This window comes from Chelmon rostratus, chromosome 14 (assembly GCF_017976325.1).
Source record: "Chelmon rostratus isolate fCheRos1 chromosome 14, fCheRos1.pri, whole genome shotgun sequence".
Classification (NCBI taxonomy): Eukaryota; Metazoa; Chordata; class Actinopteri; order Chaetodontiformes; family Chaetodontidae; genus Chelmon; species Chelmon rostratus.
The window spans coordinates 14,704,208-14,730,286 of record NC_055671.1 but is presented as its reverse complement, the minus strand read 5'-3'; the positions used below and the strand labels follow the sequence as shown (position 1 = coordinate 14,730,286).

General features: G+C 42.7%; 2 protein-coding genes across 2 annotated transcripts; one reads left to right on the top strand and one right to left on the bottom strand.

Moving 5' to 3' along the window:
• Window positions 1-700: 700 nt before the first annotated feature.
• On the top strand, window positions 701-15,104 carry coro6 (coronin 6). Its single transcript, XM_041953089.1, has 11 exons — window positions 701-879; window positions 3,539-3,738; window positions 7,733-7,855; window positions 11,230-11,359; window positions 11,470-11,648; window positions 11,885-12,004; window positions 12,115-12,219; window positions 12,304-12,449; window positions 12,880-12,937; window positions 13,477-13,704; window positions 14,084-15,104. The coding sequence occupies exons 2-11, from the start codon at window positions 3,541-3,543 to the stop codon at window positions 14,204-14,206; spliced, it is 1,410 nt and encodes a 469-aa protein (XP_041809023.1). The 5' UTR covers window positions 701-879; window positions 3,539-3,540; the 3' UTR covers window positions 14,207-15,104.
• On the bottom strand, window positions 14,611-24,680 carry LOC121617846 (von Willebrand factor A domain-containing protein 7-like). The gene is made up of 16 exons (XM_041953088.1): window positions 24,576-24,680; window positions 23,437-23,639; window positions 23,086-23,358; window positions 22,901-22,994; window positions 22,665-22,799; window positions 21,426-21,612; window positions 21,160-21,335; window positions 20,863-20,975; window positions 20,644-20,760; window positions 19,770-19,970; window positions 19,554-19,686; window positions 18,846-18,995; window positions 18,083-18,175; window positions 17,724-17,995; window positions 17,296-17,589; window positions 14,611-16,959 (listed from the first exon to the last, which is right to left on the bottom strand). Exons 2-16 carry the CDS (start codon window positions 23,614-23,616, stop codon window positions 16,552-16,554), a joined length of 2,826 nt encoding a protein of 941 aa, XP_041809022.1. The 5' UTR covers window positions 23,617-23,639; window positions 24,576-24,680; the 3' UTR covers window positions 14,611-16,551.
• Between the last annotated feature and the right edge of the window lie 1,399 nt (window positions 24,681-26,079).

Here is a 26,079-nt window from a genome sequence, read left to right as displayed (position 1 = left end):
ATAAACTCCCCTTCAAAGACAGTAGTGGTGTAAGGCTCCTGGTTGTTCATGAAGTTTTCTTGTTGGGATGCAGCTGTCAGTATTCTGGTTCAAGAGCTGATCCTGAGATGTGTTTGAGGTGTTTTGGTTACATAACTAATGTGCTGAGCTGCATGTTGTTCCAGAAACTGTGTCAAGAGTTTTAAATAAAGCTTTTCTTATTTTAACAGTTGTTAAAAAAGGTAAACCTTGATCTTACAAACGGGTAATTCAACAGTTTGGATTTAGACTTGTGTGCGCATTTTTATTTCCATCCTGCTCGCTGCAAACCAGCTGGCTTACTCCATCTGCGGGTCACTTCAGCATTTTACTGTAAGTTTTTTTTTTTTTTTTTAAGCTCTGGTCATCACCTTGTGGCCACATACAAAAACCACTGTTGCAGCATTGACACCTGCAAGCAAACTTGAAGCACTTGAAGGCAGCATCAGGTACCTCTGTGCGTTCATTTGGTTTCCTTTAGGTCACAACTCAGAATCCACCAGCTGTGACAGTGACCCCCGGGGAAGCGCTGGCCTTCTATACCCGGCGCGCGTCACGTTCCCTGTACTGACAGAGCCTGTTCCAAAATAGACGGCACCCACCCTACCCTACACCCACCCACCCACCCACACCCTCCTCTCTGTCCCGGTACTCTGCCCTCTCTCTTTCCCTGCCGAGGAGCGTCACGCAGTTGTCCAGTGCGTCTCCTCAGCAAGTCCGCACCGACTCCAGGAAACCGGATCGCAGGGAATATAATTTGTAGGAATAAGAGCAGCAGCAGCAGCAGGAGGAGGAGGAGAAGGCTGAACAGCAGGAACCGTGAGAGTTGTCCAGGGAAGAGGGGTCTCCCCAAAACCTGAGGTGAGCTGTCTTGTGGACCGTCTTTCCTAATATGTGTGTCGGTGCTGCAGTGGGGTGAGAGGTGCGTCAGCTTCTTTACCGCACTGCCGGAGAGGAGCGCGCGCGTCCGCACCTTTTGGAAACCCTAAAGAACAGACAACAGCCGCTGCTTTGTGACTGTGCACTTTTACCCCCCCCCCCCCCTGTGGACGGAGCAGATCTGGAGTCGTGCATGGCAGCTGTGGGCTACTTTAAGGAGCACGTTGTACATTACTTACCCCCCCTTCCCTGCTCCTCCTTCCCTCCCTTCCTCACACCTCATGCGTGTTTGTGTGGGCCGTGCGCATTCGGCTCTTTAAATGTACGGTCCGTTCATTAGCGATATAGCGCCTCGGTGTGCGGTGCCTTCGTTGTGGGACTATTTAGGAGCAGGCTGGCGGGTGGGGGGAGCAGCCCGGGTGGGACAGTGCAGTTTGTCATGTCTATATTAGGAAAGTGGCAGTGTCATTCTTTCGCTCTGTCTCGGCTCTCCAGAGCCGTGCCATGCGCGACAGAGGAGGGCCGTCTCATTAACCTGAGGTTGAATCAAAGGAGATCACATCACACATTTCTGCCACCGGTGTCCCAACACTTCTCAGATTGTTGTCTGCTAAAATCTGCCTTATCTCATTTCAGTCAGGAAGCATTCCTATTTATTTTATCTCTCATGTTAGATTTTTCTGTTTTTCAAGCCCCTCTCTTACCAAACCATAATTAAGGCATGTTCATGTGCAAATCTGAAGATCAGGCTAATATTTTTTTTCTCTCACATGCTGAACATTTTTCTTTTATTTCATTTTTTTTTTTATATTATCTTGACAGCTTGGTGGAAAAAACATCACATAATAAAGATATTATCGCTGTCAACAAGTCTCTGACACATTAGCAATAAAAAGAACATGTGTGTAGTATGTGTGAGATTGCGTTTGCCCTGAAATGCCCCACAGCTGGCCGGCCTGAAGTGGCCGCTGGAATGTAAATCTCCTGATAACAGAGCTTCTAGGAGAGAGACGTGGGAGCTCCTGTCCTCCCATCGGCCCGGCTGAGTCGTGCATGCCGTCCCACAGTCTGTAGGTTCACTTTGGGGCAAAATGTAGATATTCTGGTGCGAAATCCAGGCATCAGTTAAAGCTGTGATGACAGCAGGATCTGGGTCCATTTCTTCAGAACAGATCTCCACAGTAAAAGAACTGGACCCTGGCCTCTTTTGCTTTTTACTGCTTTTATTTCAATCCTGAAGAGCCAGACAGCTTGAGTTTATGACACTAAACAAGAGGAAGAACTCTGCTGCTTTCATCAGATGTCTCCAGGGGCTGAGGCAGGCCTACTTCTACATTTGGGTTTTTAGTTTTAGCCTTATGTAAGCCAGCGCCAGCAGAGAGTGCATGTTAGATAAGTTTTAAACTACATATTCTCAGAGGGGTTCTATCACATGGCTGTGATGTAACTACGCTGGCATTGTATCTGTCATATATTAAGTTCTTTCCTGGCCTTTTATCTGCTCTCTGCGTCTTAGTGTTTGTCTTTGATGTTTGGCCGTCACATAGTGTTTGGTGGGACAATCAACTATTAATATCTGCACTGATGGCAGACACTGTTATAGAATATCTCCTGTGTTTCAGAGGATTACAGTCCTTCTGGCCTGGTGCCTGGGACAGCCACAGGACGGCAAGTTGTCAGTCAACAAACAGCTAAAAAACACATTACAGAGTCCATTAATCAGAAAAAAAGCAGTTATTTAAAGCCCATGAAAACGTGGCCCAACTCAAAGTATTTCTTTACATTGGTCACAACTAAATAAGCAACATTAAAGTTAAAAATACATCTGTAGGTACTATTTTTGTAAGAGTTTAACACTCACAAGCTATCTGTATGTGTTGTTTGATCCAATTTGATTGACGGCGACAGTAACAACCCATCGACTGTCATCAGATTCAGATTCAGTCGTTGCCAAATTCTGATTGGTGCCTGCAGGCTTGTTAACCAAGGCCCGCCCTCTTCAAACCAGCTAGGAGAGCAAAAAAAAAAAAAAACAGGAATCACCTAAATTAAAGAACATAGTGTGTTTATGTAGGCTCCCATCGCTCGCAGTAAGGAGCTCACTGAGAACAAAAGGCATTTAAAATGTGCTGATGTGTGTGTGTGTATATACAGTATGGATGGACTGTGGGCTTCCATCTGTCATCTGCCTCCTCTTGAGTGAAGAAATAATTCAGACCACCATTACATTACTGAGTCATCTTCAACCTTGAAGACAAACACTTTTCAACAACCTGCCTCAGTGACAATAACAGACTGTATGTTGTAGGAGGAGATATAAAGCATATAAAGCAGCTACAGATTGCAGAGTGTGTGTTTGTTTCGTTGCTTTTTCTTCTTCGGTGTAGGGACGAGATCTGCTCAAACTCTATTGCTAGATCACCATTTTCCGAGGGAAATTAGTCTTTTTTTCTTCTTTTTGACTCATCTTTTTCCCAACTTTTTACCACCTCTCATCCCTTTCCTTTCTTCAGATCTCTTTGTTTCTAACATTTTTTCCATCCCCTCCTCCCCTCTGTTTTCTTACCTCCCCATCACTGTCCGTTCATCCTGTCCCGTCTCTTCGCCTTCACTCCCTCCTACCTTCCTCTGCTCACCTCAGCCATGAGTCGCAGCATCGTGCGGCAGAGCAAGTTTCGCCATGTCTTCGGCCAGACGGTGAAGGCTGAGCAGGGCTACGATGACATTCGCGTTTCCAAGGTGACGTGGGACAGCTCCTTCTGCGCCGTCAACCCAAAGTTCCTGGCGGTCATCGTCGAATCCAGCGGAGGAGGGGCGTTCCTGGTGCTGCCCCTCTCTAAGGTCAGTGAGGTCAACAAGGGGAAACAGTTGTGGGCTGCAGAAGGTGGAAACACAACAGAGCGTCCATGAGTTCAGTGTCAATCTGCCACCGATGATGAGACCAAACACTGATTATCCCTTTTTTCTTTACTGTAAATCTTGAGTGATTAGTCCATGTGGTCAATAGACAAGGAAGGTGGGTCAATGAATTACATTCAACATGAAATATGCCTCACCTTAGATGAGGACATCATCGAATTAGGACACTTCTGAACTTATTCTGCTGCAGAGTGAACATGGATACGACTAGAAATGAAACTGCGAAAGAATTAAGCTGTGTTTTTTCAGCCACATATTGCTCCAGGGGCGACAAGTCAGCCTGTCCACCACCGAAATAAATCAGCTAATGATGGCTGGACTGTCATTAGATTTTGTATAGATATTCATGGTCCACAGAGGATGACTCTCTGGCGATCCCTTGATTTCAATATCCTTGCGCCACCATGAGGTTGACATTTGTAATTTTGAGTGAAATGTCTCCACAATTATTGGATGGATTGCAATTAAATCTTGTCCAGACGTTTGTGTCCCTTTGAGTTATAATCACTGAATTTCACGTCAAGGTGTCAAGGTGTCAAGGTGTCATTTCGTTTCAGATGCTTTTTCGTCAATGCTTTTTTTTATCAGATATCTGCAAAACTAATAACATTCCCATCCTCAGCTGTACTCTCTGTTTAGCGCTAATTAGCAAATATTAGCATGTTAACACGCTAAACTAAGATGGTGAACACTAAAAATTCGAACCATCAGCATGTTGGCTTGCTGACATTAGCATTTAGCTCAAGCATCAACTATGTACAGCTTATTATATCCATTCGCATGACTATAGATTCACTGCTGGCACATTGCTGATAAAGATCATCTACAAGCTGTTCCTTCCTGTCTGGAAGGTATTTTTGTGCGTACAGTGTTTTTTACCACGTGTTTGTTGGTATGTTGAAAGAAAACAGTGGTCTACTCAATCAGCCTCTCACGTCGCCCATCCTTCGTGCAATCAGCAGGAACTGCAGCAGGATGTATTTGTTGTATAATAAGAGTTAGAGGAAACAAGGAGGAAATAAGAGAAGAACTTAATCTGGAAAAAGGAAGAAAAGAAGGAGAAGTTAAGATTATTATCTTAGTTTCTTCTAAAGGGACAGCCTGTAAGCTTTTGTGTTCATGATCTGACTTATTGTTCAGCTCATCAAGGTCACACAAGGCAGTGCCATGGTGAATACTGAACTCAGATCTGTGTACCTCTGTGTAAAAGTAAATGTAAAGTTAATTTCTCCATATTGAGGAGGCTTCAGATCTCTTCTGTTTGGAGGCTCGTCTCAATTTGATGAAAAAAGTTGGGACGCTGTGTAAAACAAAAATAAAGCTGAATGTGATAACTTGCTAATCCTTTCTGACATATACTCAATTGAAAACAGTGCAAAGACAATAATAATATTTAATGTTTGACCACATCAGATTCATTGATGTCAGCAACATGTTTCAAACAAGTTGTGACAGGAGCAACAAAAGACTGGGAAGTTGTGGAACGCTCCAAAAACACCTGTTTGGATCATTCCATAGGTAAACAGGTGGATTGGTAACAGGTGACAGTGTCATGATTGGGTATGAAAGGGGCATCCTGGAAAGGCTCAGTCGTTCACAAGCGAGGATGGAGCGAGGTTCACCGCTTTGTGGACACATGATTGTATAAAGGAGATTACTACAGGGGCTCGAGAAGATTTCATAAAACTGTTGTTGGAAAACACAGTCCGATTTGAAATGAATGCATCCTGTTTTTATCTACATTTTCCACAGCGTCCCAGCTTCTTTGGAATCAGGGTTGTAATTCAAAAAACAAGATGCTTTTCAAAGCTGAATAATGGCAAGTCATGGTATCGGCAGTGTGATGGTTAAACAGCTCGTACAGTTTTAAGGCTGCTGAAAGTAGTTATTTAGCATGATTTCCTCCTGATAGCAGAGGATATAATATTCGCTTGTCGCTGTCACGTTCGGGAAGCCTTAGGAAGGACACCATAATTGCTAAAACAGAAATACAGCGACAGGAAAAGCAACAGGGCGAGACAGATCAGACGGTTAAAGCTGCGATGCTCAGCGTGGCACGGGGCCTCGTGATGATAACAACATGGCCTTAAAATAAACGATGGACATCACAGAGACAAAACTGAACTTGTGTGTGTCGGTCCAGTGTTCATATGCAAGTAAAATAGATTGTCTGTACTGTATTTTATGCATTTTAAGGGGTGTCATAGCTAAACTGCTGTGAGTTTTGGTTTGATATGATAAAAACTCTGTACAGATCGGTATGCGTAAAACGATTCATTTTTGTGGACGGTGTCACAGTCCGTCCAGTTAGCTTCAGCTCCTGGTGTAACTCTGAAATAACTACTGCTGCTGCTGTATCAGCCAAGTCTGCAGCAATTAAGCTGACCTGTGACCTCCACTCAGCAGGTTTCATTTGAGCGGAGCTGCTAACAGTTCTGTTTGAAAACTGAGAAGTTAATTGACTTCAGCCAGAAGAGAGTTTTTGAAAAATATGAAAAAATATTGGTTTTTGGAGCCTGTAGTGTTATAATTGGACTTCAAATTTAAAATTTTCACGTTTTGAGATGAATAATTTGGAAATTTCATGGGTGCGACGAGGCCATCACAGCTGAGATTCATCAGCATGTCAGCGATGGTAGTTAGCGACCAAGCGCAAGAAGTTTTCTGGTGACATGGGAAAATGGATGTGATTGTGTACTGGAGTCATGGTGAACAGACATGCTATTAATACACACCAACGTGCCCTCCATCCTCCATCTCCCCCCTCTGTGTCCCCAACAGGCCACAAGAAAAACTCCCCTTTCAACGCCTCGTCGCTCAGCTATAAATACACCTCTCTTGGGGTGTGTGTTGTGTGTGTGTGTATGTGTGGAGGGAGTGACATCTGAAAAGTTGATACACATGTTCACATGACAGGAACAGGAAAACATGGGGAAAAAAAGAAGTGATGTGATGATTTGAGTTTGCACATTATGATCATCAGCACATGGGGTTTGCCCAGTTGTTAAGGCACTGTGGCTGTTTTCTTGCCACTTTAAAGGGACAGTTCACCCCAAAATCAAGAACCTAGTCCTTTTCCTCTTGTGGTGCTGCTCACCCATTTAGATTGTGTTGGTGTGAGGTGCCGAGTTCTGGAGATATCGGCTGTAGAGATGTCTGCCTTCTCTACAATATAGTAGAACTATATGGTGCTCGGCTTGTGTTGCTCAAAGCGGCAAAAAAAGTACATTTGAAAAACTCAACAGCAATGTCTCCTTCAAGAAATCATGATCCAGTTACTCAAAATAATCCTTAGACCTCATTGTGAGCAGTTTTATATAGGAACTATTTTCTCTCTCCTGAACTACCAGGGATGATTGGTGGGTGTAGCTCAGTAGAAAGAAAATAGTCCCGACATGAAAGCTGCTTACAACAAGGTCTGTGGGTTAACTTGAGTAAGTCATGACTTCTGGACGTTGAGCAACACAAGTGTCGTGTATTTCCATTTTCCTGGAGAGAAGGCAGACATCTCTACAGCCGATATCTCCAGAACTCTGTGACACACAACAAAACAACAGATGGATAAACAGCCCCACAGGTAAGAGTGAAAAATGTGTTTGATTTTGGGGTGAACTGCCCCTTTAAGGATTTGGAAAAGTTGTTGAGAAAACGTGTTGTACCACAAGGTCATTTGGACTTGGAGTCATATGCAAATTGGAAACAGCTGCTAATTGGTCCTTAAATTGAGATTGAACTGATGTTTGGACCTGTTTCACATTGAAATAAAGTCACTGAAATGCTGTTGAAACAGTCCTTCACTTTAAGCCTGGTTTTAATGCACATTTCTTGGTGGTTTTTGACCTGCAAATCAACACTTACGACTTCCTTTTGTACGTCCTAACTCGGTCCTGCGTGTCGCTGCTGGTGTGTGTTACAGACAGGTCGTGTGGACAAGAACTATCCGCTGGTGATCGGCCACTCTGGACCTGTCCTCGATATCGACTGGTGCCCTCATGATGACAACATCCTGGCCAGCTGCTCGGAGGACTGCACTGCGATGGTAATGTGTGTGTGTGTGTGTGTGTGTGTGTGTGTGTGTGTGTGTGTGTGTGTGTGTCTGCAGAAAAAAGTTCTGAGTGGGAGAGAGACATTGCAAATGCATGTGGAGGAGTTTGTTGTTCGGTGACTCAGATTAACAGTCATGGAGGTTGCTGAGTTCTGCTGCCTGTTAAAAGAGTGAAGTGAATCAGTCTTGGCATCAGTGTGTCTACCTGTCTGACTGTCCACCCACCTGTTCCACCTCATCTCTATCTCTTCATCAGCCTGCCTGCCATATTTTGTCCTTGACAAGTTGGTCAGAATCTGTTGTCTGTCTGCAACCAACCGCGTCATTGTAACGCAGCTGCTAATCCTGCTGCTCCAACCCGTCCCTGTTTATGTGTGTGAGTGTGTATATGTATAAAAAGTCATGCAGAGGACAAAAGCAGTAACAATTGTCTGTGTGTGGGGAGGATTTTTACAGTATGACGTCTTCTCCAGATGGTCTTGTCTCTGTTCAGTGACACTTAGATGTGCTCACATTAAGTATTTTTATATGCATTCAGCATCCTTTCATCGGACCTGAACGCATCACAGCGGATCCTGCAGGCTTAGCGTGCAGCATATGTATGCACAGGCTGTGGTGAACACTTTATATAATCACCATCAGCCTGTGGTGATTATGTTCAATCACCTCACACCTAGAGGAAATAGTCCGCTGTCTGTTACCTGGACAAAACCTAATCACAACACAATGTAGTCGTTTTACCTGAAGCATGTAACATGGTCGCTGTTGGACTGAAGACAGACAACAGAAGCTCTTTCAGTTCTTTTTCAGTTCTTTCAAACCTGGTTGTGATACACTGCAGGTATCTGTGACCCGGAAGCTCATGACTGAGTTCAGGCAGCAGGGATCATTGTGAGGCCTGGACTGCAGGACATGAGTATATTGTAACTATGTATTATAATTCATGCACATAATGTATTCTATAATTTGTGAAGCTATTGACATATTAATGGATTGTAAAATCCCCCTACAGCATTCAGAAGTTATAAACCCCCTTCAGTTCCCACCTTTAATACAATATTTTCTCACAGCCTTCCATTCTAAACATTATAAACTGTTAATTTTACTACATAGTGCTTAACTGTAAATGATGCTATTAGAGAAACTGTCAGTAGAAAATGTCCGTGACAAGTAGCAGGAAGAGAGAACCAGGTTTAGTGTCTGGGATGTAATGGAGTGATGAGCTGCTCCACTGACACAAATAACGACACGTGTCACATAACTGTGCTGATCTAGAGTAGGGCTTCCTCATCTTTCAATCTGCACATTATTTAATTTATTCATCAGGTAGTTGTTTGGTCTATAAAATTTCAATTTCAAGTTTCCCAGAGGCCGAAGTGACGCCTTCAAATGTCTTGTCAGATATTCAGCTGTCCACCTATATGTCATAAAGAAAATACTCACATTTGAAGAATGGGAACAAGCACATTTGCAGCCCTTTTGCTTAAAAAATGACTCAGGTGATTAATTGATTGTCAAAATAGTTGCTGATTATTTTGCCTGTTGAGAGACTAATTGATTTATGCTCTAATCTTGACACCTTTGCTTCTTTCGCAATAGTAATATTTCATGATAGCATTTTAGCTTCTCATTAGTTACTCTGTTACTCAGCATTAAAATCTTATTTCAAGTGACTGTGATCAATACACATCAGGAAATGTCAACTCTTTACAGCTTAACAAACAGGCATAATTACACTTTACACAGCTTTGTGTGTGTGTCTGAGCAAAAATGTGCAGTATGTGTGTCAGCATGTGTCAACGATGACATTTTTTCGTTTGCATGATGACAACACGTCTGTTGACTCAGCACGTATCTGTGCTGCAGCACAGTTGTCACATGTGCCCACACTTGTTCACAACGCCGTCGCAGGAATCTTTGCGCGATCGAGTGATTGAATCGCTGCTTCTCTGCAGGCGACAGCTGCCGGGATGCTGCCTGAGCGCTGTGTGTTGGCTTTTGTGTGTGCATGTGCACGTATGCTTTGTTTATGTCCCGCGCACAGACGGACAGTCGCAGCTGTCCAGTTTTGGTTGCTGCTGTGGAGCATAGAGGCCATAACCGTGATGTCATTCTCTTCAGTTCACAGAAACGGATCATTGTGTCATCTAAAAAGGCTCATTACCGTGTGTGTGTGTGCGTGCGCGTGCATGGCTGTACAGAGCTGTGCTCTCGAGCATATGTGGATCACCTATTGTGTGGTGCAACTGAAAAGGCCACATTTCAGCAACCTGACACTAATGAGAAGCCCGGGTTAGTTTTGTTGTGCATGTTTTTGTGGCAGCATCCTGAGTATCACATGAGGAATTCATAAAAGCGCGACAGAGTAAGACCAGTTCGGGTCACATGTTCATGTCATGACATGTCAGTATGCTTTTAAAATGTAGGTTTTATATGAAAGTACTGTGCGAGCCCTCTGTGTGGGTCGTAGCCACCTCTGAGGACACTGATGTCCTCACTATTGTTTAAACAACCAGAAGAGCAATTTGCACCCTGCAAGTACATAGAAATGGTGTCTTTTTAAATTCTCTTAGACTTTATATGTGTTAATTAGACGAAACATATTGCAGACATAATATATCAAAATAAAATATCTACAACAGAAAAGTGTTCCTCACAGAAGAGGAAATGCTTTGAAACAGCATTTTGACCCAAAATATAATAATAAACAATTAAACATATAGATTAAATGTAAAACTAATTACAACATTTGGTATCTTTGTGGTTAGTCAAAGCTTTTGTGCAAATTTTAACTTAACTTTTAATTAAATTCACGCTCCAGTGACCCAAAAAACTGTTGATGTGAACGGATTGATCAATGGAAATCTGTTTGAATGTCAAAAATGTAAACGTGCTACTGTATTTTTGACACAAACACTGAATCGATAGTTATAAATTAGCACTGATCACAGCTTGATCAGCAGCCCTCTCCACTTGTTGGACAAGATTAGTAAGCAGCCTGTTGACGTTGCACACAGGTGTGCAAATTAGTGGGTGGGTGTCATCCGTTTGTTTATGAAGCAGCAGAAAGTCACTGCAAGTGAATTCATGAACCAATTAAAGTCGCCAAGCTGAACAATAAATCTGTGGCAGTGTGCTGAGCTGAATGGAAAATGAAAGATGTGGGTTGGCAGTTAGGGAGGAAGAAATACTTTGATACAGAGTCCAAGTACAGTTGCGTTCATCTCCTGTTTGTTCATTGCTGACATCAAATTAAGATGCGATTTAAATTATAACTGCCTTTTAGTCTTAAAGGGTCGATTACTGGGCAGAAGACTTTTTTGACATTACATGAGCTGCTCTGACTTTCCTTCGTCCCTCCTCTCCAGGTGTGGCAGATCCCAGATCACTCACTGACCCGCCCCATCTCCGATCCCGTCGTGGTCCTGGAGGGACACTCCAAACGCGTCGGCATCGTCACCTGGCACCCCACCGCACGCAACATACTCCTCACTGCGGGTAGAACGCACACACATCTTTTGACTTTCTGTAACAACGGTGAGAGGAGGGTTTCTGGCCTCCCCCTGCTTACACCACGTTCAGAGGTCCATCTGTTGCTCTTCCTCCAGGCAGTGATAACCTGATCATAATCTGGAACGTGGGCACTGGCGAGCCCCTCATCTCCATGGACGACCACCCGGACCTCATCTACAGCATCAGCTGGAACCGAAACGGCAGCTTGTTTTGCACCACCTGTAAGGACCGACGTCTGCGTGTCTGCGACCCCCGCAAGAGGGAGGTGGTTGCGGTGAGTGAGTAGAAAATACTAATAAATACAATGCACAAATATAATTCAGAATACACAATGTCATTCATTCTAATACAACAATACTACTATTTGAGCTCTTTAATAAAATTTTAGGAGTATTATATATTGCAATCATCCGTTAAATATACAGCTACAGCCAGCAGAAAGTTAGCTTAGCTTAGCACAGACACTGGAAATAGAGGGAAACAGCTAGCCTGGCTCTCTGTCTCCAACAGGAACGTCTGGCTCCACATGAGGGGATCCGGCCAATGAGAGCCATCTTCACCAGAGACGGAAACATCTTCACCACAGGATTCACCAGGATGAGCCAGAGAGAGCTCGGACTCTGGGACCCGGTACAGAACAATTCAAATTCCACGTGCTGTTCATGCACATCAGAAGGTGCCGAAATAAACACGTGCAGCATGACTTGTGGGCTTCCTTCATTGTTTTTTGCTCTCCACAGACAAACTTTGAGGAGCCTATTGCACTGTTGGAGCTGGACACAAGCAACGGAGTGTTGTTACCGTACTATGATGCAGATGCAAACATGGTCTACCTCTGTGGAAAGGTACTGAGACGTTGCTCTATTGATTCAAATCTTGTTTGCTTTGTTTCTGACACGTTTCACGTGTGTGTTTTTGTGTGTGCGCAGGGGGACAGCAGTATCCGTTACTTTGAGATCACAGAGGAGCCTCCGTACGTCCACTACCTCAACACCTTCAGCAGTAAGGAGCCCCAGAGAGGGATGGGCTTCATGCCCAAGAGAGGTGTGGACGTCAGCAAGTGTGAGATCGCCAGGTGAGATACAGATCACACAATAAATAACTCAAAATTACAGCTTTGCAGCTGTGTTTGATGAGATGCAGAGGCTACAGGTGCTGCTTTAGGATGGCTGCAAATTCAGCTTTTAGCAACACATCATGTTGATGTTGGCTTCAGATGGTTTAGTTCTGACCATCATGTTTTAGGTACAATGTCCGTGTGTCACCCTCACAGTCATTGTAAGAGTTGCTGTGGGGGCGAATTCTTTTCACGACTGCACCCTCTGCATTCATGTCCATATCTGATGAACTGTCCATCAAGCGTCTCCGTTGATGATCTCGGAGTGCGTGGGATCATCTTATACTTTCACTTCACTAATGTGAAGCATAAGCTGATACACAGACGTGCAAAAAACGCAACTGATGGGTGTCTCTCCTCTGTCTCACTTCTTCACTTGTCCTCTTAGGTTATTCAAGCTCCTTGACAAGAAGTGTGAGCCCATCACAATGACAGTACCCAGAAAAGTAAGCCCGGTGGACCCACTGTTCGTACTCTGCACACTTTTTCACTGTCACAGTGGTGGAAGGTAGCTAGTCGGTAGCGTTTTTTTTCGTTTTCTGCTACTTCATGCTTCAATTCAGGAACACTAGTACTTTTCACTACACTACATTTGCCCCGTAAACTACAGAAGCTAGTTTCTATCAGATTCATATAATAGTTTATGAATTATGATGTATTGTTATACATTAAACTACCAAAAACAACTAAATTTTTCCGGCGTGGGATCAATAAAGTTTTTATCTTATGTTCAACTACAACATGAACAATACTTCTGTACTTTTACTCAAGGATGAATACTTCTCCCACAACTGGAATTTCAAATTATTCCCATCACCACTTCACAATATGCTCGTTAAATGTTGTTGATTTTCCTCTGAATTTTTATGTTTTGTTCTGTTCTCTTTCCCTCTCTGCTCCATTTATCCTCTTGCATGTAAAATTTTAATAAACCCTGCGAACGCAACCACTCATCATCTTTCATCTTACCAACTCTCTTGCACAGTCGGACCTCTTCCAGGACGACCTTTACCCGGACACAGCGGGGCCTGAGCCCGCCATGGAGCCTGAAGAGTGGCTGGATGGCCGCGACGAAGACCCAATTCTGGTGTCCATGAGGGAAGGCTACGTGCCGCCTAAGAGCCGGGAGCTCAAAGTGGCAAAGAAGAACGTGCTGGACTCCAGACCCACCACCCGACGCAGCATGTCCACTCTGGACACCAACAGTCTGCCGGTAAGCTGTGGCATGTTTCTGTTAGCTGTGGTTACATGCTCACGTAATGTTCATCTTGATTTGAGCCTTTTTGATATATAGAATGGCGTTACTCCTCTAGCTTTAAACTGCAGCCTTTAATCTGAACGAACTCCTAAAAACATCTTTGTCTCTGCTTAACAACTCTCTGTTTATCTCTCTCCTATTTGTACCTGCCCACAACTTTTTTTTTTCCAAAGCTCCCTTCTTTGTTTTGGTTTATGTTTCCTAGATGCTCACTGTCCTTGACCTATTTTTCCTCTTTTTCCTTTGCCCTTAATTTTCCCCTTTCTGTCACTGTCTTTGTCCCTTTCTCCTTCTGTTTCCCCTTTTTCCTTCTCTCCGCTCTCCTCCTGTCCAGCCTCAGTTGCTGGAGAGGTTGTTGGAGGAGATTCAGAATCTGAAGGCCACAGTTTTGTCTCAGGAGAAGAGAATCTGTGACTTGGAGAATAAGCTTTCCCAGTACACCAATGGCACTGACTGACGTGCATGAAAACACCTTCTGAAGAACTGGTCTGAATTTCAGAAACACTATTATTATAGAAACACATTTCCCTTACATTCACAAGGACCTCTCTCCTTAATACTCAGACGCTGTTGCCCCTTTAAAGGTACGACTGTGTGAGAACATGAATGTGGACGATGTAAATGGAGGTTAACTGTGAAACAAATTACATCCATAACTAATGTAATTGTTTTGTGGTTGATTCTACATAATCCACGTTCCTGTTTTAACACAATGTACCTTAATGCTGTGGCAAAACATATTTTAATATATTCCCAACTTGACAGTGATTTGTAAAGAATGAGAAGAGTGCACAAGTGGAGTGAGGGGGCTGTAGGTTAGGTGGATATGTGCAAGTTGGGTTAAAGGTCTAAGAAAGTCAACACTGTTATCTCTTTTTTAATAATAATCTGTGAGACAAGGACAAGTATACAAAAAGAAGCAAAAATCAAATGCCAGAAAAGGACTTTTGGTAAACTGCATCTACAAACTACATAGTGACAAACATACTTCACCACAGAAGAAGACATCTCAACACATGTATTTTCTCGCCCTCTGCATCAGACGATCACTGACTGGTTTATCTGAATGAGTCTCTCTAAATACTTTTCAGAATGTAAATAGTGATAAAAGCAAACGGGGGAAAATTTGTTGAACTTGTAGCAAAATGTGAAAAGCAAAGCGTTTTGTGCTCTGTAAAGGATTATACATTAGACAACAATGACAACAATAAAAACAGTGTTTTTTAAAAATGCCTGCCCCTTCCGTCTGTTGTTGCAATGTTTTAAAGTTTATGTTCCTGATGAGAAATGATCACCTGCCACCTGTAGGTGCTGGACACCCTACACTGTGGCCAGCTGGTCTTTAACCATCTCATGTCTGCATGGATCCACAGGCATGTGTGGAAACCTCAGGAGGATTTCTCTGTTCCGTTTTAGGATTTAGGTTGGCTCACAAACAAAAAGAAATACATTCACTGAACAGAAGGCAGAGTGAAAAGGTATCAGGGCTCCATGTTTCAGAGGACAAGATACTTTTAGAACAGCAGTAATAAGCCTCATAATAGTAACCAGTATGCTCATAAGCAGAAAATCAGTTTGAGGTGTAAAGCTGCATTAATCAGTTTTGGCCACTAGAGGGCAGATGAAATCCAAAACAAGCTGAAAGGCACACACCCCCAACATTCACTGATAAAGATTATGTGGTTAATAAATCAGCAAACAGTTGTGTACTTAAACCGAGTTTATACTTTCTGCATCCGTGTTGTCGTAAGGGTCTGCATGAAATTTTGTTTGTTCTCTTCTTACTGGCGATCGCAAGTGAAATAGTATTTATGGAACGTAACGCCCGTTCTATGAGTACATACCCAACTCTCTACCTGCATGTTATGGCAGGTCCCAATACACGCTGCTGGTGTTCTCTTATTTTTTCACACCTGCCCCTCAGACAGCCTGAAATTTTCAGGTGCTCCTCCTGGGATGTCCCACCGCCCTTACACTGTCCACATACCCTTACTTTGAGGGCAGGGGACACACAGTGAATCCTAAAATCACAGCTAGGTAACAACTCATTTTAAAATATCAGAACAACACGGATTGGGTTAACTAGTTCCAACATTAAGTAAGTGACTATAATTAGGTGGTCAGAAACAGACACCTGGTTGAAAATGAAATGCTGTGAACATCCCTGCATTATATAAATAAAAAGACAAAACGGTAGCTAAATTAAGCGCTTAGTCTATGTATTACTTGAATGATTTATACACATCACTTACACTTTATGCCTCAGTGGTGATTTTGCAGGGGCATGTTTTTTTGACTGGTGTTGCTCTTCATGAAGTACAGGTAAGTCTCCTCCAATTTTATATGATGCTTTCAGTGTGTGGCAGGTACTTCGTCCCTCTCACGTTCATCAATCTTTTTCTACTCGTTTTATTCATAGATGACATTTGTCACGAGATGTTACAGCTAATGTTCTACATACTGGCACCTGCTGTACTGGAGGGGAATGGAGCAAACGCATCAAATTGGCAGTTATGCATACCAGCAAAGTTGGGGTTTTTTTTGTTTTTTTTTTTTGGGGGGGGGGTTGTTTGGTTTTTTTTAAAGAAAAATACTTTTTGTTCCAGATTTACGGGAAAATATTTAAATATTTAAACAGCAGGACAAGTTACATTTGAAAATAATTCAACTCGAGTTGGATTCACTGTTCACATAGCCAATTCAATGATATATATTTACTGAATGTGTGTACTTATATGTATGTTTGTATATAAGTATGTGTAGATTAATGCAGCTTTAAAGATGTACAACTTCGACATGAGGTCACTGGATGCCCAGTTCTGTCAGGAAAAGGAGCCCTAACACCGTTATGCTCAGGCAAAGAAGGGGTGATTGCGTGACTTTGGTGGAGAAAGAGAAAGGAGCTGGTGGCTTTTCCCGGAGAGTGTAGAAACAGGTGCCTACATTACCCACCCGATCCACAACCAGCAGCTCCATATCAGGGGAACAGCAGGACGCGCTGTAGGACACAAGCGTTATGTTCTCATTGCCAGCGGCCAGGCTGGTGTTCATGGTCCCGTTGCCTAGTTTGAGGCTAACACGGTCGACGCCCGTCCCTTCAACACCATCACTCACCTGAACAGACAGCTCCCACATAAACAAGCTGCAGTTTGCAGAGCAGTTGGACTGCAGGCTGAGCAGCTGACACACTGGCTGAGTGAAGTCAGTCACCTGTGAGGAGAAGAAAAGGTAAATTTAACATCAGTGAATTAACCAACAAACCGAAAGGAATTTGTAGAGGCAGAAGTTAACGCTTCATTTTGTGGGTCTGTAAATTTTTTAAAAGATTTCACAATGGTTTCCAAGACGATTTCTGAAAATAATTATGTGATTTATGACTAATTTTAGGGAAAATTGAGAATGTATTCAACTGGTCATTTAATTGGTAGCATAACCTAATGACGAATTACACAGTTCTTTTCATTTCTGAGGAAATTACACACCTGTACAACAAAGATTAACCAAAGGATTTCATTAATAAATGTGGTTCTTCAGTGGGAGCATTACCGTGTTAATGATGGAGAAACGCAGCACGACATAGTTTGTGTCTTTGCCCCCAGGAGCTTCGGCCTCAATTGTCAGGGTGACGTCAGTACCCGATGGGGTGTTAAGAGGAGCTGAGAGGGTCACTGTACCATTAGTACTATTTCCAGCTTCCACGGATAAACTGGTTGGAAATACTGAGCTAAAACCTCTGTTGTTGGTGGCTCGGATGGTAAAGTTTCCCCCTGTTCCATCGGTCATCACAGAGAAGGACACAGTGAATGGTTTTCCTGGTATCAAGATGCTGTTTGAATCAGCCTGAATATAGACAGACAAGAGTACTGATGAAGCTCTTTATGAACTACTCTGTTATATGAACATTTAAACTTTTAGCTGCTGCATCTTCTCTTGTTTGATGCCTTGGATTTCTGTGGCGCAGTGATGGTACTCACAGTAATAGTCAGATTGGAGGGTCTGAAGTTGGTGGATGACTGCCTTTGGAAGATTATCGAAGCTTTGGAGGTACCACCGTCAACCTGCCCCTTCAGCCGCACCACGAACACCACTGGTGGTATCCTGTCAACCTGAACTAAGAAGTTCCCGCCCCCCTGTGACTCCACAACACCTTTTACCTCCTCTGACCCCGAAGATTCAACCAGAGCGACTTCTGTCACCGTGCCGGAGTCAGTCCCCGTTAAAGTCACCAACAAGCTGCCGTTCACACCTTTAAAGAAAAAGAATGATGCCAGACTTGATGAAGTTATGTTACATCAGCATATCATCAAATTCACATCTGAACAGCTTCCTTTACCAGCTCTGGGACGTGTGTCAAGAGCATCAAATCCCTTGAAGGGGCCTTGCGATATCTCCACAAAGTCAAAGAGGAAGTCAATAGGACTCTGACCTGCAAATAAAAAAGGTAGAATGAACAAATCATACATAGCATAACTTTTTTTCAGCAATAAAGAAAATTGCATAAAATAGTAGACTAACACGTTACGAACACGTCATTACAGCTTATAACACGCTAAACCGGATGAGTTGTGAGGACAATTGCACAATGGTGCACATTACCAGGAGCCTCTCAGAGCTCCAGCCAGCTGCTCAGCGCTCTGCTGTGTGTGAAATCATTTAAAGTGAAATTAAAGCTGTGGCAAGTACAGCTGGAAAGCACAGCAGAAGACTCTGCTCTGCAAGAACAATAGCTGCTGTGACACCTGAACATGCTGGTGAGTGTGAAAACTCCTTCAGGCGTTTGGTGAGAGGTTTCAGGACAATGCAAAGTAGACAAAAGAAATGCAACATGTTTGCTACACCTTAATGTGGAACCAGCTGATATGCCTGATAATCAGCGACATAAATCATTGAGCTGCAAAGCAACAACCTCCTACTGAGAGCAGCCATACTGCTAACGTGGCTCCAAATCCCTATGAAATTAAACTGAACAATGAAAGCTAACCCTAAACCAAAACCTCATTTTGGACACAAAGTGAGGAATATTAAGACTAACATGGCCCTAACAAACACAAATATCCATGCTGTGATCAAATAAAAAAAAAACATGTAGTTCTCACCTATGACCTTCAGCGTGTAGGAATTATTTGACACCATTTTCATTTCCCATTGTCCAACTTCTATTTTTAGTCGCAGAGTAATGAAGTTTCCCACTGACTGGGATGCAGTGATCAATGATCCGGTTGTGTCGTTGCTTTGCTGAGTTGCACCTTCAAAGAAAAGCCAATAATAAGAAGGCTGGTTGGAGACTGTCACAAGAACATATTATGTAACATACTGACAATTAGATGTGCTGCATTTATGCCTAAACATAAAAAACATTTTCAGATTATTTGTAAAAGAATAGAACTGTATTCTAAAATGATTAAATGAGTGATTGGTAGCTGCATCATCTCACACCATCTTTCCTACTAACCCTGTTGATTCCTGTAGAAAAACAGATTTTCTTATACGTCTTAGAATTAACACTCTGGAGGCTTTTTCCCCAGCAGCCTTTTTTCTTCACACCAATGCAACAACTTTTAAAATCTGTCGAATTAATACAATTCATACATGCGTGTAACTGTTATAAATGCTGTTTTGTTGCCTGAAACTATCAAGCAAATTCCATAACAATCTGCAGAAGGGAACAGTAGAGACTGCCAATGCTCTGCAATCATATTGTGATGATTTAAAATTATCGTAAAGGCACACTGGTGCTTAAATAAGACACATGACGCCACAAGTGTAGTGTTCATAAAGAGGAAATATTAGAAAGGCGGTGTTACCTGACGGGCTGGTAAGAGTGAAAGTGAGGGAGCGCCCAGTGATGTAAACTGTAAGGTTTATTACTGTTTCATCAACGATGAAGCTGAAACTATCTGTTTTTCCGGGACTCCTGGCTGCCTGCAGAAGGGTCACCTGGAGATTACATGAAACAGATGACAAATCCGAAATCTTCAAATTGACAAAACTAGCTGGCAGTGAGGTCTTTGAGTTCTTACCAGAGAGGAGCTGGAGGACTCTGTTATGATGCTGATGGCCACGGGGAGCTCACTCTTGGTGACTTCAATGGCCTGGCCCCCTGAGGCCTGAGCCAGGTCTCTGTACAGCTGAGCATCGGATTCCTTTATCCTGCTGTGTTGTTGCTGACTGTCATCCCTCCGTCTCCTACGACTGGGCAACATCGAAATCATGAAGTTCACCTGGACAGATAAAAGGGGAATGGAAACTATGTCCATTATTGGTTCAAAATATCAATTCTTGCATAGAAGGAAAATTACAGTATTTTCAGGCTGTGGTTATGTGCTGATTGTTCTCTCTATTAAAATCTAGTCTATAAAATGTCAGAAAATAGTGAAAAATCTCCATCCCTTCACCGAACCCAAAGTGACATCTTTAAATGTGTTTTATGCGACCAACAGTCCAAAACTCAAAAATATTCAGTTTACAATCATACAAGGCAAAAGAAACCAGCGAATAAGCAGATTTAAAAAGCTGGAACAAAACAACTGCAGTATTTTGTCTTTAAAAATACTGTAAATGATTCATAGATTACTGATTAATTAACTCTAGACCACCTAATGTATTAATCAACTAATTGTTGCAGCTCTACAATGGTCCTAACCCAAAGCAGATCTTTGTCAGGTTCAGTGGAAACAAACGGGTGTGTGTCCTTGAAATAGTCTTGGTCCCACTCAAAGGTGTCTCTAGAGCCAGCTAGATATGTGTACAATACAAACCAGCACTGTTTCCTATCAGGAATCATCAATTAACACTACAAAAACAAAAAATACGATGAAACATGTCAAACATGTGTTTTATGGCTTTATGCTGACCATAAATGTGCCCATACTGACACGTAGGTAAGATACTCACCACTGTTTGAGTCCGTTCTATGAGTGCTATCACTGTGCTTTTCAGGTATTTGTCTTTAGCACCTGCATCCGTGAAGAGGAAGATCTCCGAGTTTGAAGGAGCACTGGTTAAAGCCAGCTGTACGAGGGTGAGAGCACAGAATGGTAAGGACAGTTGTTTGCACATCAGCAAGCTTTTTGAGGCAGATTTTGAAGCAGTAAAACAAACACATCACAGCACCTGAAGCCCTGAAAGACTCAGTTCCTCCTCATCTCCTCCTCCAGATGCCGACAGTGAATTAATCACAGTCTTGAAGACTTTTGGGTCTGTTGTCTTTATCAGTGGCCCAAAATCTGTGATTCATTTGGAGACAGGAAGGAGAATGTGTTGTTATTCTTCACCTCCACGAGGGAACATTCTTTTGGGAACATTTCAAAGTTTTCAAACAAGCACAGACATGATGCTTGTTTTCTGATGAGCGTTTTTTCACAAGCAAAGCGATTATTTGACAAATTTGTCACATCCTATAGATCCTACCTGGATCATTGAAAGGTACAAGAATGTAAAGTGCAGGTTCGTTCTCTGTTCCCACTTCACTGTTGATGATAATGGACGTGACGTTGGCCACCGTTGCAATGTCGTCACTCATGCTTTTGGTGGTGTCGATGACGAAACAAAGAGCTTTGCTGGATCCTTTGGAGATTCCCATCATCCTGAGGGACGGAAAGAGACGGATCAAACAAACAGATGGAAAACTTCCTCGTTATAGCACATACCTGAAACATGCAGAGTGGGTTTCGTACTGTAGGAATGGTCTGTCACCAGCAGCCCCTCGAATGTCCTCTAGCAGCTCACTGGTCGCAGCTATCGCCAAATTTGCAGCGTCAGTGTGGAGATATCCATGGCTGGCATCCAAAGTGTCTTTGTTGATGCCGCCTTTAGGGTCGATGGTACTTGTTTGATCAACTGCTCCTCCGTGACTGCATTTTCCTGTTCAACAAATAACACGAGAGAAAGATCTTGAGGACGCAACTCTGCTCTTAATGTGTTTAGTGTTCCACCGGTTATATACGTGCTTTTATTTGTGCAGATCACTCTAGATGCTGCACAGCAATTAGTGAATGTTTTCACTGGAATCATCAGAAAATAAGCAGACAGCCATGATGATGTTTCTGTTTGGAGAGACACATGGCAGCAGTGTACACAGCTGACTTAGTATAACAACACAATAGGAGCGGGTGGAAAATGTCTCTGAGACAGAAAACACAACAGGAGGAGAGGCATAAGGGCACAACAATAGAAGAGGGGAACAAAGCTTTGACTGAACAGCTCATGATGCAGAGATTAGTTTTCTATGCGACAGTGTGAATGAACAGAAACCAAATCTTTGCTAAAGAAAAACCCAGGAATTTGAAGGGATTTTGTTTACTGCCCCCAAGCAGTCAGTGGACTGTATCAGTATAAATATAACACAGATTTCTTCATCATTATCACCACAAGCCATGTTCACTGTTCTGTACCTTTGACAGATGTCATCGTGGTCGGTTTCTAGCTAAACTAAAATAAAAAATGGACCTTGAGTTTGGCTTGTTTTGTCTAATTCTGCGCTCCGCCTCATGCTGTAACTCGAGGCGCCTTTAAAGCTGAAACCTGTACCGTCCAACACAACGTGACCCCGCAGACAATGTAACAGTGAAACACAGGAAACACTGTGTCGAGTTTAACCAGCTTTTAACAACCAGAAAGGTTTTGATAGTGACAAGAGATTAGTCAGGTAGATATATTTGTATTATTATTAATAACATAATGCCAAATGGGTTTCAGGTCAAGTAAAGATACACTCTTAGAAGTACATATTATACACATTATACTGCAATGGTTAAGGCCATTTTACATCCTCGCTATGTTGTTAACATAACAGAAGTTGTTGATGTGTCCACAAAGTAGAAATCTCAAGAACATGTGCATGCACTGTAACTGTATGACTGCATCACTGACTATACTGCAATACTGTGGCTTTGTCAGTTGAATTAATCATTTACCTTTTGGTTTGGTTGAGACTAAAGGCACAACACCAAAATATCCGGAGGTCAGGACCTCGCCCTCGATGATGTCCTCCAAGATGTTGTTCCTGCAGTCGTCTCCATCACAGCTGCGACACGTCGCCCTGCCCTCATCTGCAGAGGTGAAAATCAATGTTTTAGTTCTCTGCAGCCACGACCACACTACATTCCCCATCATTCCCCACACAGCCAGTCACATCACACCATCTCCTTACCTGCTATGTTACCAATGCTGGTGTCTGATCTGAGCAGATTGGAGTTTGGGAGTTTTTTACCCAGCTCCACCCAGTTACTATGACTGTAGAAATCCTTCACATTGACAAAAGGAGATGAGGGTTAATAATCTGATAAGTTCCTTTAAGGCAGTGCTAGTAATGCTTTTAAAAACAAAGATAAATACCTGTAGAGGATGACAAACCTCTCCCAGTTTCTGCCTCGCCGCCTCAAAGTTTTCCTGCTTGTTGCTCGCTTTGATAGCCAGTATTCCCTCAGTGATGATGTTCCTTCCTTGAACAAACATTTCTTCATCAAAGTGGAAGCTCGCATTCAGGGCATAACGGATGTCCACCCGTATGTTCCTCAGTGTGATGAACGTAATGGCTTGGCGGAAACTCTTGGCTGATTTCGGCGCTCCGCAGGCTACAGCAACGGCCTCTGCAGTGAAAGGCTGCGCCTGCACACAGGAGATCAAACTTTAGTAAGAGATGTACACATTTCAGGTGAAAATAAGTGAACTGAAGGGAATTCTTACAGGAAGAGTGAAGTCCGTCCCCTCAGCTTGGGCCAGAGCACGGCACACCTGCACAGTGACATTTAAAATGGCTCTCTCGGTAATTTCCAGGTGATTCAGAGAGTCTCCTGGCAGGATCCCAAAGCCCTGAGCTCTGGTGTGCAGGAGCAGGAGACACAGCGCAGCCAGCCCTGAAGACATCACTTCTCAACCTGTCGAATACTCTGAGGAAGGTAGAAACACACTGATATCACTCTGTTTTCCTTCAGCTGTTTAGCACCTGGTATAGTCATCTGTTATCGGTTCTTGAATTTATTCTGTGATAAACCAAAGGTCCTGAGTCAGTTCAGCTGAATTCATAAGGGCATGTTTGTGGTCACAAATGCTGCAGACAAATCAGGATAAATAACAAGACAGCATGGAGGCAGTCTTTATATATGACTGTATAACTCACACATTCGTTTTTCCTTAAATACTACACTATGCATATATCTTTTTTATTCCACTGTGACACACATATATATATTTATCTACTGTGCAATAGAGCAACTACTTAATTCATCCATAACTACAGGCAATTTTTGTTTCAATCCCTGTGCTGTTCTCTTTCAATATTTCTCAAGTACTTTCCATTGCCGATATATAACAGACTATAATACCAGCAGTGCCATAGCTAACGGCCAAAGACATCATTCTGCTGCAGGGGGAACATTTATTCCAGTGACACAAGCACTCTAAGAACCAGTTCACACCTACACTGACCTGCTTTATGTAACAAGAATCATTTGTGATTCTTTCCATAAAGCTTAGGTGGCTCCATTTTCACACAAGAACTGATTTTTATAGTGTCCTGTTTAACATCTAATCTCAAATTAAAGCATGAACACTTATAACGACTTATATTTCTGCCTTAAGATTTATAGTCCATATCAACTCTTTAAACTCACACTTTTACTCTTCTGTATAACAGCAGACTGTAAGTTGTGCAAAAAACAGCAACCTTCAAAAACATTGTCTTTCATACATAGCACACATACATACAATTTTCCTTAAGGATTTTCCTTGTGGTACAATGCATGATATGTGGGTTTACAGTCTGCATACAGTAAAACAAATCTGTCTTTCAGGAATTACTTATACGAGTAAAAAGAGCACCATACCTTAGTCCTTGCTGTCGTGCTGTAAACTTTATCACATTGTGGCAGCACCTGCCCTGAAATGCAGTCAGGGCGGGGTCACACAGGACTTGTTCTACCTGTTGCTTCGGCATGATTCTGTTAATGGGACACATTAATCGACAGGAGCGTGTTAATGTCAGTTTGGGAATGAAGGCACCGCCAAACTGATACCGCAAAAGCGCAGGAGATCTTCCACTTAAGGTTTCATTTTTACTACACAAATATTTGCCAAAATGTGTCTCATTAAAAACAGTAATTATGGAGTCTGTGTTGAATTTCAGTTTAATTTTTGATAAATCTTTACTCTAAGCTAGACCCGGCAAATGCTGGTTTCTATATAAAAAAATCTTAAACATTTGGAAAATTCCAGACACAATGATATTTAAACCTTTAAAATGTCTCTTTTTCTAGTGAGGTTTGTATCTGCTGCTTACACAGGTGTACTGTGACAACACTGCCCTTCACCGCCACTGCTTTTTCTTTACCTGTTTTTACTTTGTGGGTGGGGCAGGGGATCATCAGTGCCAATGTAGACTGTATAAAACATGGACGTAGTCTCTGCGGCGTCACCCATAGCTTTCTGAAAGCCACTGTAAATAAAAATAAAGACAGTGTGAAAGAGGATTAACAGTCTCTCTCCTTCCCTGCACGCTGCTCTTTCATGATGTTGTAGCTTCAGTTCCTCTTCAGTTTTTCCCTTTATGTTATTTCCATGTACTGTTGACCTACAGATGAATACTTGTGATCTTTCACTGAGGACTGATGAACTTCTGCAAAACTTGTTGCTTGCTTGACCTCTGGGCCCTCACTCAAGGGTGGCACTGATGGAAAGCTCGGTGACAAGCGGCTTATTTACAGCGGACATCCAACCAAAACCACTTTGTCATGGCCTCACGAGCCAGGATGTGACAGTACTGCGTGGGAGCGGCCGACACAAAACCCGCTGGTTGTCGGCATGTCTGTTGGATGAGATTCTACATTATTCTTAACAAAAGTTTAAAAATCTGACTGGCAAGAGCTGAAAGAAAAGGAAAAACCCACGCTGACGCAGATCAAAGCAAACACTGCGGGCGGATACTGTGATAATGCTAATTGGGCGGTTCATTTAAGGTTACTGTTGAAAGGAATAAACCACAGAGCACTTTGTTGGGTCAGACTGAGAACATGACGAGGCTGTTTGTTTCATTTCCACTCCTTACCGCTACACCCACAGATAGACCGACAGCATCTGACACACGTGACACATACAGTAGAAACTGGAAGAGGAGGTCCAGAGAGCAGTGCTGTCTTATAAGCTTCTTAATTAGCACAAAGCACAAAGCACAGCCGAGGCTGATGGGAATGTCAGTACATCTGACATTTCACTCTAAACTACAAATGTCAGCTTCGCTGTGAAACTTTTAAATAATGTGATACTTGTCTGGTTTCAGAGGTGTGGGTTGTCTTAATCTCTTAAGTCTTAAGTTTTGTTTCACATGTTTGTTTT

Coding starts and splice junctions, on each gene's coding strand:
- coro6 (XM_041953089.1), top strand. CDS start 3,541: ATGAGTCGCAGCATCGTGCGGCAGAGCAAGTTTCGCCATGTCTTCGGC. Junction 12,005..12,114: donor AGCTCGGACTCTGGGACCCG/GTACAGAACAAT, acceptor TGCTCTCCACAG/ACAAACTTTGAGGAGCCTAT. Junction 12,938..13,476: donor CAATGACAGTACCCAGAAAA/GTAAGCCCGGTG, acceptor TCTCTTGCACAG/TCGGACCTCTTCCAGGACGA.
- LOC121617846 (XM_041953088.1), bottom strand. CDS start 23,616: ATGTCTTCAGGGCTGGCTGCGCTGTGTCTCCTGCTCCTGCACACCAGA. Junction 22,995..23,085: donor AGGTTTGTCATCCTCTACAG/GTATTTATCTTT, acceptor GTCAATGTGAAG/GATTTCTACAGTCATAGTAA. Junction 20,976..21,159: donor TGTACCTTTCAATGATCCAG/GTAGGATCTATA, acceptor AATGAATCACAG/ATTTTGGGCCACTGATAAAG.